This window comes from Bos indicus x Bos taurus, chromosome 10 (genome assembly GCF_003369695.1).
Source record: "Bos indicus x Bos taurus breed Angus x Brahman F1 hybrid chromosome 10, Bos_hybrid_MaternalHap_v2.0, whole genome shotgun sequence".
Classification (NCBI taxonomy): Eukaryota; Metazoa; Chordata; class Mammalia; order Artiodactyla; family Bovidae; genus Bos; species Bos indicus x Bos taurus.
The window spans coordinates 29,614,612-29,628,868 of NC_040085.1; the positions used below are offsets into that span (position 1 = coordinate 29,614,612).

At 41.9% G+C, this 14,257-nt stretch overlaps 1 protein-coding gene across 2 annotated transcripts in view; it reads left to right on the plus strand.

The window, feature by feature from the left end:
• The window catches only part of EIF2AK4 (eukaryotic translation initiation factor 2 alpha kinase 4), a 97,156-nt gene that overhangs the window by 72,144 nt on the left and 10,755 nt on the right, over window positions 1–14,257 (plus strand). For both annotated transcript variants that reach the window (XM_027553503.1, XM_027553504.1), the window contains exons 27-32: window positions 1,563–1,628; window positions 4,720–4,890; window positions 5,317–5,451; window positions 8,523–8,630; window positions 9,203–9,331; window positions 10,870–10,956. In XM_027553503.1, coding sequence (XP_027409304.1) covers window positions 1,563–1,628; window positions 4,720–4,890; window positions 5,317–5,451; window positions 8,523–8,630; window positions 9,203–9,331; window positions 10,870–10,956 — 696 coding nt within the window. The remainder of the gene's footprint in view (window positions 1–1,562; window positions 1,629–4,719; window positions 4,891–5,316; window positions 5,452–8,522; window positions 8,631–9,202; window positions 9,332–10,869; window positions 10,957–14,257) is intronic.

Sequence of the window (14,257 nt, forward strand, 5' to 3'; positions counted from 1 at the left end):
ATTCTACCAGCAGTTTTGTTTTTGTTTTTCCATCAGTAGTTAACAAGTATTGGTTGAGCTTTTGTTCTGTTCTGAGCCTTGTGCTACTAGTCACTAGTAGCACACCTCCATGGTGTGTTTGCAAGGGTAACTTCTGAAGATTGAATTATCGTATTTAATTTATAAGATAATAAACTTCTTCACTCACTTGCTTCTTAAGGCAAAAGCATCACTAAGTAATTGGTCCTGATACTTGCCTGTAATAAGTTTAAAAATAGTCAGCCTTTACTAAGCATGCACTGTGCTCAGAATATATGTGCCAAGCATTGTTCTAAACCCTTTATGAAGATTAACTTGCCTAAGTTAATCTCACAAGCACTGTTATTGTCCTTTAGAGAGGCCAAGAAAGGGAGTATTAGTTTTGATAGTAAAAGACTTATGTCCTGCCCTTAATTCTTCCAGCCTGTCTGAGCTTATCAGTGAAGTCATTTATAGACTGGGGGAGACTGGTTTAGACTTCTCTTGGGGCCTCGTTTATCACCTCATTTATGTGAGACTGGGGCAGCATCACCTCCCATTGCCCTTCCGAATTCAGCCACATCGTTGTATTTATTACCTTCCGGTATTTGTGCAAAGCCTGAAGGGAGGACAGTGAAGATCTTAATTATTACGGTGCTGGGGTGAAGGTGAATCCTTCCTTATCTTTTCTAATTTCTTTTCATTTTAAATATTATTTTTATAATAAATAAGAACATCAAGAAGATACAGTCACTAGCAGTGCCAGACAGCCTATGATTAAGACAGGATAAGCTGGGGAAGTTCGTAATGGTTGACTGGTTTTTGTACACTAAAAAGCTGAACCAGCTTTTATTTCATCTGCCTGGGACACATCAAGGGTCCTAACTTTAGTGTTTGCTTCTTCACATTTCTTTTCTCCTCCCAAAGTGCTGCTGCTGTTTGGCAGGGACAGATAGAACAGAGTGTCAGTGAGAGGCTGGCAGAAAGCCCAGGGATGGTGCAGAGGCTTCCCATCACTCTTGTTCATATTCTGTAGGCTGCCTGGCAGCATGGGGTGGCACTCGGAGCCTGTCCACACATGACTTTCATTAGGGGATATGGATCAGTTGACTCTAGCATAAGCAGCCCTGGGTAAGCCTCTCTTCCTCTGGGTCACCTCACCATTCAGCAAGTACAGCTCTCCCCTTGTTAATTCTTTTATGTCAGGAATTGTTGTTCAGTCGCTTAGTCGTGTCCAACTCTTTGCGACCCCATGGACTACAATACACCAGGCTTCCCTGTCCTTCACTATCTCCCAAAGTTTGCTCAGACTCATGTCCATTGAGTCAGTGATGCCGTCCAACCATCTCATCATCTTTGCCCCCTCTTCTCTTGCCCTCAATCTTTCCCACATTTTAAAGCAATGTTAGTTATATAGCTCATATGAATTGTGGAGGGAAAAAGTCTTTTAATCAGTTAATCCATTTTTCATGATGAGGAGCAGTTTGTCCAAAATGAAGGCTACACCTGTCAGAATTAGCCTGGAAACTGTATCTTGTTCTCATTGTTACCTTCTTCTCCATTAGACAGAAAAGCTGACGAGGAGAGAAGTGGAAGCTAAATTTTGTAATCTATCCTTGTCATCAAGTAGTGTAAGTATCTTTCAATGGTGTGATTACAGCTCTCTCTGTAATGCTGTGATTCCAGAAAACGCCAAATTCTCACTGCAGTCAGGCAGCGGCGCTTCCCGCCACCTCAGACAGTTTTTCCCTCAAGTAGGTACCATGGCAACGTCTGGAATTAGGGGAAGAGAAATCAGGGCCATGATCAAAGAATGCGTCTCCATGCTGTTTTCCTGACACCATATCCTTCTCTTCATACTCCTTGCCAAGGCTGTGCTCAGTGGAGCCTCCTGCCAAGCATACCTCAGGCTGCTCGGCCTCTGTGGAAGTAGATTCTTCAGGATCGTTTGCGACCCAGAGCTCCACCTCACAGGCCTCCCCCACCTCCTGGTCTTCCAGCACCTCAGAGCTGCATTATAGCTCTGGCTTTTCTGGGGAATTACCTACTCCTAAAATCTCACTGGCAGTGAGGAAAATCTCACCGGGTAAATAGGTTTGTCCTTTCTCTCTTCAAGCATGAGATTGGACCCAGATCTTTGCCAGTCACCCTGACCTAACTGAGTCCCTGAAAAGAAAAAGACAACAGGGATTTCTGGTACGCTGGCCAGGCGGAGTTACTCAGATTCTAGGACACCTACCATGTGTCAGGCACAGTGCTAGGGATGCAGAGAGATGTCAGTGGAAGAGTCCACAGACTGCTTTCAACTTCTTCTTTCATACTGGCCTTTAAAAGCCATGAGGGGATTCATCCAGTATGTGTCTACCCTCAGCTCACAACTTTCACGGGGTGTCACAGTTTAAAGAACTCACTCAAATATTAATAGTTTGCAGGTTGGGAAAGTAAACCAGATACATAGCGCTAGGAACTCTGGAAATTAGACCAGATTACATTTTAAATGTTAACTATTATAGGAGGTATTAATAATTACAGAGTGACTCAATGGCATAATAAATATTCTAGTACAAAGGACAGTACTTATGCAATACCCTAGATATGTACACAGCACATAGCCATGTGCAGAAATAGTCCCGTATGTAAATGACACAAAGAATCTGTCCAAGAAACTGCCCAGTTCAGCGACTCCTTAAAAGGGTTCAAGCCTAAAAGGTTCTCTGAACTAATAGCACATTTCAAAATACTTCACGCTTGCACAAGATAGCCACATTGGTTGCTAAAATGTCAGCTTCTTTGCTTTTTGCTGAATTTCTATCCATTGTCAGCTTCTTTGCTTTTTGCTGAATTTCTATCCATTAGTCATGTGATGTGCATGTATGCTCAGTCGCTTCAGTCGTGTCCGACTCTGCAAGCCCATGGACCCTAGCCCACCAGGCTCCTCTGTCCATGGGATTTTCCAGGCAAGAGTACTGGAGTGTCTTGCTGTGCCCTCCTCCAGGGGATCTTCCAACCCAGGGATTGAACCTGTGCCTCTTACGTGCCTTCATTAGCAGGTGGATTCTTTACTGCTAGCGCCACCTGAGAAACCCAGTCATTTGATATTAAGCATTAATTCAAAGTTGTGTGTTTGATTAGTGCAAAATGGAAAAATTAGTATCTAATATAGGCATTGGTGGGCTTTCTAGGTGGCTCAGTGGTAAAGAACCCACGTGCCAACACAGGAAACATAAGAGATACGGGTTCAGTCCCTAAGTCAGGAAGATCCCCTGGAGGAGGGCATGGTCACCCACTCCAGTATTGCCTAAAGAATTCCCATGGACAGAGGAGCCTGATGGGCTATAGGGTTGCAAAAAGTCGGACACAACTGAAGTGACTTAACATGCATAGGCATTTGGTACTCTCTTATTTTAAAAGGAAACCCTAAGAGTATTAGAAGAGGGAGTAGAAATACTGCAGGTAAGTTTCAAATATCTGGCCCAGTCTTCATAGTTTACAGATGAGGCACCTAAAGCCCAAAGAGATGCGTGACTTATCCCAGGTTACATGGAGTTAGTTGGTGATAGGTTGAGTACCAGAATCTGGGGGTGTAAATTCTGATGCTTCTGGTAGTTTATTAATGGGGTGGTGGTGGTGGTTTAGTCACTAAGTCGTGTCTGCCTCCTGTGACCCCATGGACTGGGGCCTGCCAGGCTCCTCTGTCCATAGGATTCTCCAGGCAAGAACACTGAAGAGGGTTGCCATTTCCTTCTCCAATTAATGGGATAATGTTTAAAAAAAATTTATTAAGAAAAAAATAAAATCAAAGACATAAAATTTTTTAATGTCTTTAAGATACTAAAGAAATATATTAACACTTTGGGATTTTTTAAAAATACAAGTGATTTATGATTATGGAACTACCTTAAGTTTCATTCATAAGTCTTCATTCAGCTCTTCAATTCCATGTACCTGTTTATAGATGAACCAGGTTCTATCTGCCTATAGTCTCAAAGTAGCTATAGTTTTGCCTCTTAGTTTCCACGTTAGCCCCTGGAGTCTTTTTTTCTGGTTTTATGATCATAGTTACTTCCTCTTTAACTGCACTGGGCCAGGGCCTGTGCCTGGTCCACAGATGGATCACTGCTAGCTGCTGCCCCCTCCTGGCGAAGACAACGAGTACAACTGCGGAGAGCTGGGATCTGGGCCAAGGTCTGAGCCGGAAGAGAAGGCAGCAGGGGCTGCCTGTAGGAGGTGGTATCCAAACTGCATCTCAAGTCTACAAGTAGGAATTATTCAAGGGAGGACAGGGAATTCCCATCCTAATTCAGTGTAGTGTTAGAAGGAGTCAGACTTTGCCTTCCTGTCCCTCATTGACGTGCCTGTAGCCATGGAATTTCACGAGCATGAGGAAGGCAAAGAGGAACAATACTGGCCTGAAAATATATATAATGGAGGCTCTGCTAGTGTCAGGGTCTGCTCTGCTGGGGTGAGCATTCACTGTGTGTAGGACTAAAAATGAACTGTGAGTAGGGACCTAGAGCACTTCTGCGAGGTGCCTTAGAGTTGTTGGAAAACAATAATCCTTAGTGGGGACTGTGGAAAAGACTAAAATTAGCCTTGACCACAAAGTCTACCCTTTTGGAGGTGCAAAAGCTCTGCCACTCCCCCCTGTGTTTAGGAAACATGCAGCAAAGTGAGTCTTTCTTGCCATGGATTTTGGAAGCTAACTGCCTCCTTGCTTTCCAGCTGTGTCGACTCTACAAATTTATTGAGCAGAAGGGAGAGCTGCAAGATCTAACCCCAACCATAAATTCATTAATAAAACAGAAAACAGGTGTTGCCCAGTTGGTGAAGTACGGCTTAAAAGATCTGGAGGAGGTCGTTGGACTGTTGAAGAAATTTGGCATAAAGTTACAGGTTTGGCAATTGTTTGATTCTGGCAGTGCCAATTTGTAGCATTAATAATAGCACAAGGAGGAAATGGGTTTTATTTTATTAATGCTAGTTTAGTGTTTTATTTTTCCAGTAGAACGCTGCTTTCCACATTTTGGAACATTTGACACCTAGTAATAATTTTGGCTTATATCAGAATTTCTTTGCGAGCATCACAATTCCTGTTGTGTGGGAATTCTTACTATGTCAGCCTCAAGAAAGGTGGTTATTCTTGAAGAGAACAGAGCTCCTCTTACTTGATAGGCTATAGTCCAACAGATTGTGTACCAAATATTTTGTTTATACTAAATAGATTGTTCTGGTGTTCATGATGGAAAATGGGGTCTTCAGCATTGCACACTCTTTAAATCTAGAGCCCTTGACACATCCGTGTGGCATTTCCCTTGGCAGGTCCTGATCAATCTGGGCTTGGTTTACAAGGTGCAGCAGCACAGCGGAATCATCTTCCAGTTTGTGGCATTCATCAGACGGAGGCAAAGGGCTATATCTGAAATCCTCGCAGCTGGTGGTAGATACGACCTGCTGGTGAGGGCATTTCTTCCTCAGCTTGTTATTGTAATATTTACTTATTTGGCTGCACCGGGTCTTAGCTGCCACACGTGGGAGCTTTGATCTTCGTTGTGGCATGCAAACTTAGTTGTGGCGTATGGAATCTAGTTCCCAAACCAGGGATCGAACTCAGACCCTGTGCCTTGGCAGCACTGAATCTTAGCCACTGGACCACCAGGGAAGAAATTTTTTGAAACTACAGAAAAATTGAATCACTGGTATTATTGAACACCTATATATATTTCAACTAGGAATAGAAATGTCTTATGAAATGCATTTGTACTATTTTTAACTTTTGTGTAAATAGCTAATAGGTTTACAGGATATTGCAAAGATAGTACAGAGAGGTCTTGTGTACTTTTTATCCAGTTTCTTCCAATGGTTAAAGCTGGTATAACCATAATAAAATACCAAACCCAGGACACAGACCTCCACATACTGTATGTGTCTAATTCTGGGCTATTTTTATCACATGTGTAGATTCCTGTAATTACCACCACAGTTGAGATACAGTGGAATATATTAATAGAACTGTAACTCCTTTATGTCCTTTACCCCATGCCCTATATATGATTGTCTTAAATATTTCCTCAGTAGACACTGAGGTCCGCATTAGACAGTGTTGTGCTTTTTGCTTCCAGTGTCAAACTCTGAAAAACTCAAGAAAAGAAGCAAGTTTACTGTATTTACCCATCTGATGAGAAATCTGGGTTATTTGAATTATTTTTCGCCTATATGAAAGATGACTCTCGATGCTTTTAAGATTTTTTTTGTTTTTTGGTTTTAGTTTGAAGTTCAGTTATGTGTCTTGGAAGGACTTTCTTTGGATTTGTCCTGTTATTTGATTTTTCCCAGCTTCTTGAATCTATAGGTTTGTCTTTTGCTAATGAGCCTCCTCCCAAGCGCCAGCAGTCCTCAGAGAAGGTTCAGTGGGGAGCCAGGACTTCCATATCTGCCTCAGGGTAGTGCGCCCCCCATCAGCAGAGTCAGTGGAGGCCAGGGTCCCTGACTTCCACCCTCACCCAAGCAGTAACAAGGCCCTCCTCCCCTCTGGGGTGTGCCAGAGGAAGCTGAATGGGAAGCTGGAACTTTGACCACTATCCAGCATAGTATGAGGCATTATTTTTTCCACAATTTTTTCAGCTTTACTTTCTTTTTTCTCTCTTTCTAGAACTCTGGTAACACAAATTTACATCTTTTGTTATGCTCCTATGGTTCTGGGACATCTTTCTTTACAGTCTCTTTTCTCTGTTGTTTAGTGATTTTATCTTCAGTTTCTCTGATTGTTTTTCCTGTTATCTCCATTTATGCTGTTGGGCCCATCCAGTGAGTTTTTTGTCTCCCACTTCTTTGCTGAGACTTTACCTTCTTTTATTTGTTTCAAGCCCATTTATGATTCCTATTGTAGCATTTTTATGCTAGTTGCCTTAAAATCTTTGTCTGATAATTCTCACATCTGTTTCATTTTGTTGGTGTCTGTCGATTTGCCTTTCCTCATTCACTTTGAGATCCTGGCTTTTGTTACGATGCCTGATTTTCAGTTGTATCCTGGACATTTTGAGTCTTACGTGACTAGACTCTAGAACTTACCTAGACCTTCCAGTTTAGGCCTCCTCTGACACTGCATAGTGGAGGCGGGGTGGAGGAGGCAGGGCCCCTTCCTGCTGTCAGTGGGAGTGAAGATCAGGTTCCTCGCTCGGCCTCCTTCTACACCCCCAGGGTGGGAGGGGTGCTGTGTTACTGCTTCCCACAGGCCTCCACTGATATGTAGTGGAGGGTTGGGGGGTGGGGGAGTTGGCAGGTGGCCTTGTTACTGCTGGAAAGTGGTGAAAGTTCCAGCTTCCATTCAGCGTCCTCTGGCACCACCCAAGAGGGGAGAGGTACCTTGTTACCACTTGGGTGGGGTGGAAGCTGGGGATCCTGGTCTCCACTGACACCACTGGGGGAAGCGTTACTCCCAGACAGGAAAGTCCCGGCTCCCCTCAGTGTTCTCAGCTACCACCCTCCTGGGACTTGGTGGGGCCTCTCTGGGTAAGGGGGAATGTCTTGACCCCACTCAGCCATCATGAGTGGGAGTGTCTGTGCTGCTTCTGTGACACTTGGCCAACCAGAGCCAGTATTGTCTACAGATTTTTTATCTTGCTGGGTTGCCCCTTTCTTGATTTTTTTGACCAGAGAGATCAGATTTTCTTTGGGGCTTTTTTGTTTGTTCTTCTTGGCATTTCTGGGATGACAGTTTCTCCAGCACTCAGACCTGGGTACAAGAGGCAAAAACCAAACCCAGGGAACTCACCACATGTGGTTCCTCGGACCCCATGGTCCCTGGTCAGCCTGCCATCTTCTCTCCACTCTCAGAGTCATCTTATGTTTGCTTTATCTGTAGTGTTCAGGGGTTTTAGCTGTACTTAGAGGAACAGGGAGAAGTATATCTACCCATCTTGGTCCAGAACCTATGTATCCAACTTTAAATTATCTAGTAACATTAAGTAAAAAGAAAAAGGTGGCATTAATTTTAATAATGTATTTTATTTAATACAGTATATCTAAAATAATATGTAAGCATGTAATCAAAATTTTTTTAATTATTAAGGAGCTATTTACATTTTTTCTAAGTCTTCACAGTTAGCATTTGTTTAACCCAGTATACCCAAATACTATTTCAACATGTAATCAAGTATCTAAAAATTATTAAGAAGCTATTTCACATTCTTTTCCATTCTGAGTCTTTGCAACCAGCGTGTTTTACATATACAGCAAACGTCAATTCGGATTAGACATTTCACATGCTCAAGCCCCATGTGGCTAGTGGCTGCCAAATTGAACAGTGCAGAGCTCGGTGCAGCATTCATTAACATTTCCTGAATCTGCAGGTATGCTTGCTTCTCTCTCTTGCTACACACACACACGCACACACACACTCTTACACACTTTATTTTGTTGAACCCTTTGATAAGTTGCTATTAGAGTGCATGCCCCCAAATCATCGCTTTTCCTATCATCACACTTTCTTCTCCATTTCATAACCAGAGCTGCCTGTCTCTCCCCAGATTCCCCAGTTTAGAGGACCACAGGCTCTGGGGCCAGTTCCTACTGCCATCGGGGTCAGCATAGCCATAGACAAGATAACCACTGCTGTCCTCAACATGGAAGAGCCTGTAAGTACTAGCTCTGCTTTCCAGCATGCTCTGAGATGGCTCTCCTTTTGCAGTCATTCACATGGAGCCCCAGATGTAGTAGCTATAGACTGAGGTTTAGGGAGACTGTCTTTGCTGTGAGGGGCAAGCCTAAATCTTGGTGTCGATACTTAGCCTCTGCTTTCTACCTGGGGGACCTTAGTCCAGTAGCCAGACTCTCCTTACTGGAATATGCTATGTAAATGTGAGAGATTACACTTGTTAACAGACTCATATCAAAGCCTTCTGATCATAATTCTACAAAGAAATGGTTTTTTCCTCTGTGTTTCAGGCAAGATTAGTTTTTCCAGAGAAAAAGAATATCTTCCTAATGACTTAGAAATAATTTCAAGTCCTTTATTTTAAAAGACTAATATAAAAATTTTCTGACTGTGTCATTTTTTTTACCATGTCATTTTGAAGCAAAGACTTGTGCATTTATGTTGCTGTATGTGATTTTAAGGTGCCTGTTTCCATATGAGTGCTGCCTGCATGGTCCCACCTACATGCCCGGAATCTCCCTCCTCTAAATGTAATCAATGTTTCTGATCCAGGTTACAGTAAGCTCTTGTGACCTCCTGGTTGTAAGTGTTGGTCAGATGTCCATGTCCAGGGCCATCAACCTAACCCAGAAACTCTGGTCAGCTGGAATCACAGCAGAAATCATGTATGACTGGTCACAGGTAAGGAGACAAAAAGCGCCTGTAAGTGGAGGGCGCCTAGTCATGGCTTCAACAGCAAATCAGCATCTATGGCTTTAGTTTCTGCCAAACTATCTCTATGATTTCATTTGCTTCCTGTAGGAGTTTCTGATTGTTGGAGTAACAAATTACCAAACTAAATGGTTTAAAACAACACTTATTTATTATCTTACACTTCTGGAATTCAGAAGCCTGAAATCAGTTTCACTGGGCTAAAATCATGGTGTCTGGTGAGGCTGGTTCCTTCTGAAGGCTTTAGGAGGAGAATCCACTTCCTTGCCTTTTCTAGCGCCTAGAAGCCTCCTGCATGCCTGCTTGTGGTCCTTTCCTCCCCGTCTTCAGACTCAGTAGGGTAGCATCTTCTTTCCTCTGCACTACATTTCTGTCCTTCCATCTCGAATTAACCCTCCTGTCCCTTTTTACCAGGACTGTTGTGATTATGCTGGGCCCATCCTGATAACCCAGGATAATCTCCCCATCTCAAGAATCAATCTGCAAAATCCCTTTTACCATATAAGATACCATAGTCACAGGTTCCCAGGGGTGAGGATGTGGACATCTTTGCAGGGCCATCATCCAGCCTAGCACACTTCCCAGAGGCATTCTGTGTCTAGTGTTTTTAGCTTTGTCTCCTTAGGCCTCTCACTGCTGGCCTAACTCCTGCTCTGGGGGTGGAGATGAGAAGAATGGCGCCACCGAGCACGTGGCCTACCCGTTAGAGTGGGGGGCCTTCAGATGGCTGACTTCTCTGCAAGCAGATCACAGAAGGGGCTGCATTACCAGGTGGTCCTCCAAGCTGTACACACATTCACCCTCACTCATGGTGCCCCAGAGCATGAAGAGACGCCTAGGGAACAGAACCCTACCCTTCCACATGTTTATTCCACATTACCTGCCAGCAGCTGCTGCTGGCCATTTTTGTTGTATTATATAAAAATTCACGTCAGAAGTATGCTGAGCAATAAATTATAATCCTTTAACAGAGCAGTATCCTATTCCATTTACTTGTTTCATAAATTGTTAGAGAAGTGTTCTGTCTTAAAGTAAAATTATAAGCTCAGTAATGGTGATTTCAGCCCAGCACAGGGGTGTCCCCTGCAGGCTTCTCTGCTCTGATACTTCTTTGCTTTACGCTTCAGTTCTGCTTTTCACCTTCTACTGTTTCTTTTGTTGCCTTTGTTTTCCCCAAAGGCCTTTTCCATGTGTGTGTGTGTGTGTGTGTGTGTGTGTGTGTGTATTAATATTTAGCAACAATCAAGATGTGAAGCTTTTGAAAACCTCTCACTATGTCCTGACCACACTGAGTGATATGGCCCCTTAGAACAATAGTGAAAGCACAGAAAACAAAAGAAATCTTATTCCTCCTTTGAATTCTATACTCTTCTTGCTTAATATTTATTTATATAAACCGTAAGAGCAACATGTTTAGTTATTCACTTTGAGAACACACTGACCATAGTGTTTTCGTTCTCCTTAACTACGTGAAGCTGTTCCAAGTGCTTTGTGTCTATTTGTTCCAGTCCCAAGAGGAATTACAAGAGTACTGCAGACATCATGAAATCACCTATGTGGCCCTTGTCTCGGATAAAGAAGGAAGCCACGTCAAGGTAAAGACCAGAGGAAATCTTTCACAATTCAACAATCAGATTTCCCAAACTGTATTAACCATGGAACGCCCAACCTTCCCACTGAGGTTCTGGCCTTGGCCATGGGTGGAAACCCATTATTTCATTCTCCTTTTGAATTGCTAGGCCTGTGTTTTGGAGAAAGTGTATGAAATAAGGAAGAGAGAATCTGAATTTGAACACTTTTCTTTGAACTTAAAAAAAAATTACAAAGCTATGACTAGGTTTTTTCTCTACTATTTTCCTCCTTGTTCCCTTTCTCCATCTAAGGAGATAAAAATAATAACTATTGCTAATACTCCTGGCAGACATATCTCTACTTAACTTCCTAACCAATTTTACTATGTTGTATTTAACCCAAAAGGTTCATAAATAGATTACCTCATAACCTTTATTTCTATTTTTAAAGGGAGACAAATCAATATATTTTCCCTGTTTTTTCCTTTTAATGTCTTTGTCTGGTTTTGGTAGCAGAGGGATTTCGGCTTCATAAATGAGTTGGATCCTCTGTTCTCTGGATAATGTTGTTGTAGAATTGGTATTATTTCATTCTTAAATATTTGCTAAAATTCACCAGTAAAAATACTGGGACCTAGATACAGGGCTATCAGATTGCCTCATTCTCCTTGAGTTTTGGTAGTTTATATTCCATTTCACCTAAGTATTCAAATATTCCTCTTACTATCTGCAGGATCTATAGTAATATTCCCTTTCATTCCTGATATGGTAATTTATATCTCCCCCCACCCCCGCTCTTTTTTCCTGATCACCCTAGCTAGAGGTTTATCAATTTTGTCTTCAGAAAGCCAGCTTTTTATGTCATTGATTTTTCTATTTTTTGTTCATTTGTGTTCTATTTTATTCTTTCTTCATTCTGCTAAATTTGGATTTAGAGACAGTCATTAGTTGAGGTTTGCTTTTCTTATCCACTCTTTGACATTCCCTGCCTTTTATTGAAATGGTTAAATAATTTATGTGTTATGCAGTTATTGAAATGGGCTTAAATCTACCATTTTACTATTTGTTTTGTTTGTTCCATCTGTTCCTTTTTCTCCCATTTTTTATTCTCTTTTCATGCTTTGTTTTTAGATCAAATAGTTTTTGTTCCATTTTATCTCTATCACTGGTTTACTGACTATAACTCTTATTTTTAGTGGTATTTTTTAATGACTTCTCTAGGGTTTGTAGTATACAACTTGCACATTCTGCCTTCAGAAACTACTGTATGCCTTCACATGTAGTATAAGAACCTTACAACCAAATTCTTGCATGTCCCCCACCATCCTTTGTGCTATTGCTGCCAATCTGTTTTCTAAATATGTTACTAACTTCATAATACATTGTATTTTGGTTTTAATTAATCAATTACCTTTTACAGAGGTTTTTGAAATAAAGAGGGAATGTCCTTTTATAGGGCTTCCTCTATAGCTAAGCAGTAAAAAAAATTCACCTGCAATGCAGGAGATGTGGGTTCAGTCTCTAGGTCAGGAAGATTCCCTGGAGGAGGAAATAGCAGCCCACTCCAGTACTCTTGCCTGGAAAACCCATGGACCAAGGAGCCTGGGAGGCTATAGTTCATAGGTCACAAAGAGTCAGACACGACTGAGCACGCGTGCGCGTCCTTTATATTTACCCATATATTTACCATTCCTGGAACTGTTTATTCCTTTGTGTTCAGCCAGATAGTATTCTGATTTTATATTCCTTCTGCCTGAAGAATTTCTTATTTCTGATTAGTGCAGGTCTGCAAGTGATGAATTCTCTCAACTGTTCCTAGTCTGAGAAAGTCTTCACTTCACCTTCATTTTTGAGGGATATTTTTGCTGGATATATGATTCATGGTTTATGTTTTTCCTTTTGCTCTTGGAACATTGTCTTGTCTTGTCTTCTGACCTGATAGTTTCTGTTTAAAATTCTGCTTTGATCCTGTCTGTAATTTATCTTTTTATCTTCTGGCACCTTTTTAAGATTTTCCTCTGTCACTAGTTTTCTGCAATTTGAATATGATGTGCTTTGGTGTCATGCTTTATGTTCTAACGGTTGGTATTCACAGAGCTTCTTTGAACTGTAGACTTACAGTTTTCATAAAGTTTGGAAATTATTTAGACATTATTTCCTCAAATGTTTTTCTGTCCCTTTTCCTTCTGGGACTCTGATTACAGAAGGTTAATCATTTGATACTGTCCCACAGCTCATTGGGAGAAGGCAATGGCAACCCACTACAGTACTCTTGCCTGGAAAATCCCATTGACGGAGGAGTCTGGAGGGGCTGCAGTCCGTGGGGTCGCTAAGAGTCGGACACGACTGAGCATCTTCACTTTCATGCATTGGAGAAGGAAATGGCAACCCACTCCAGTGTTCTTGCCTGGAGAATCCCAGGGATGGGGGAGCTTGGTGGGCTGCCATCTATGGGGTCGCACAGAGTCAGACACAACTGAAGCGATTTAGCAGCAGCAGCAGCCACGACTGAAGCGACTTAGCAGCAGCAGCAGCACAGCTCATTGAGGCTGTTCTTTTGTGGGTTTTGTTTGCTTTTTCTCTCTGTATGTGCTTTATTCTGGATCGTTCACTGATCTTTTCTGCAATATCTTATCTGCTATTAATCCCATCCAGTGCATTTCCTATTTCAGGTATTGAAGTTTTTTCATCTGTGTAAGTTATATTTGTGTCATTTTTTAAAAATGTCTTCCATTTCTTCCCTCATCATAGTTCTTATTTCCTTTATATTCTTTATAATAGTCATTTTTAATTCCATCATCTTGACATTTTGGTCTGAATTTCTCCTGGTTATGAATCATATTTTCCTTCCTCTTTTTATGCCTGTTAACTTGTGAGTAGTTATTAGACATTATGAAGTTTACATTTTCTTGAACTGTGTTTTATTATGTCCCCCCGCCACCACCCCCCCCACCCCTGCTTTTTTTGTTGTTGTTCTGCACAGCTTTCAGGATCTTAGTTCCTGAATAGGGATTGAACCCCGGGCTACAGCAGTGAAAGCTCCCAATCCTAACCTCTAGAGAGCCAGGGAATTACCCTTATGTTCCTTTACACACCACTGGACTTTGTTCAGGGATGTAAATATCCTTGACTTTTGCTTCATCCTTTCCAGCCTTTAAGTTTTGTTAGGACAGCCTTTAGTCTAGATCTAATTTAGCCCTACTCCTAAGGCAATGTCCTTTGGAGAATTCTGCCTTAGGTTCCATGTATTATGAGGGCTGTCCACTCTGTAAGAACAAGAACTATTCCCATCCCTGTGGATTTCAGGAATTATTATGCCTACTCA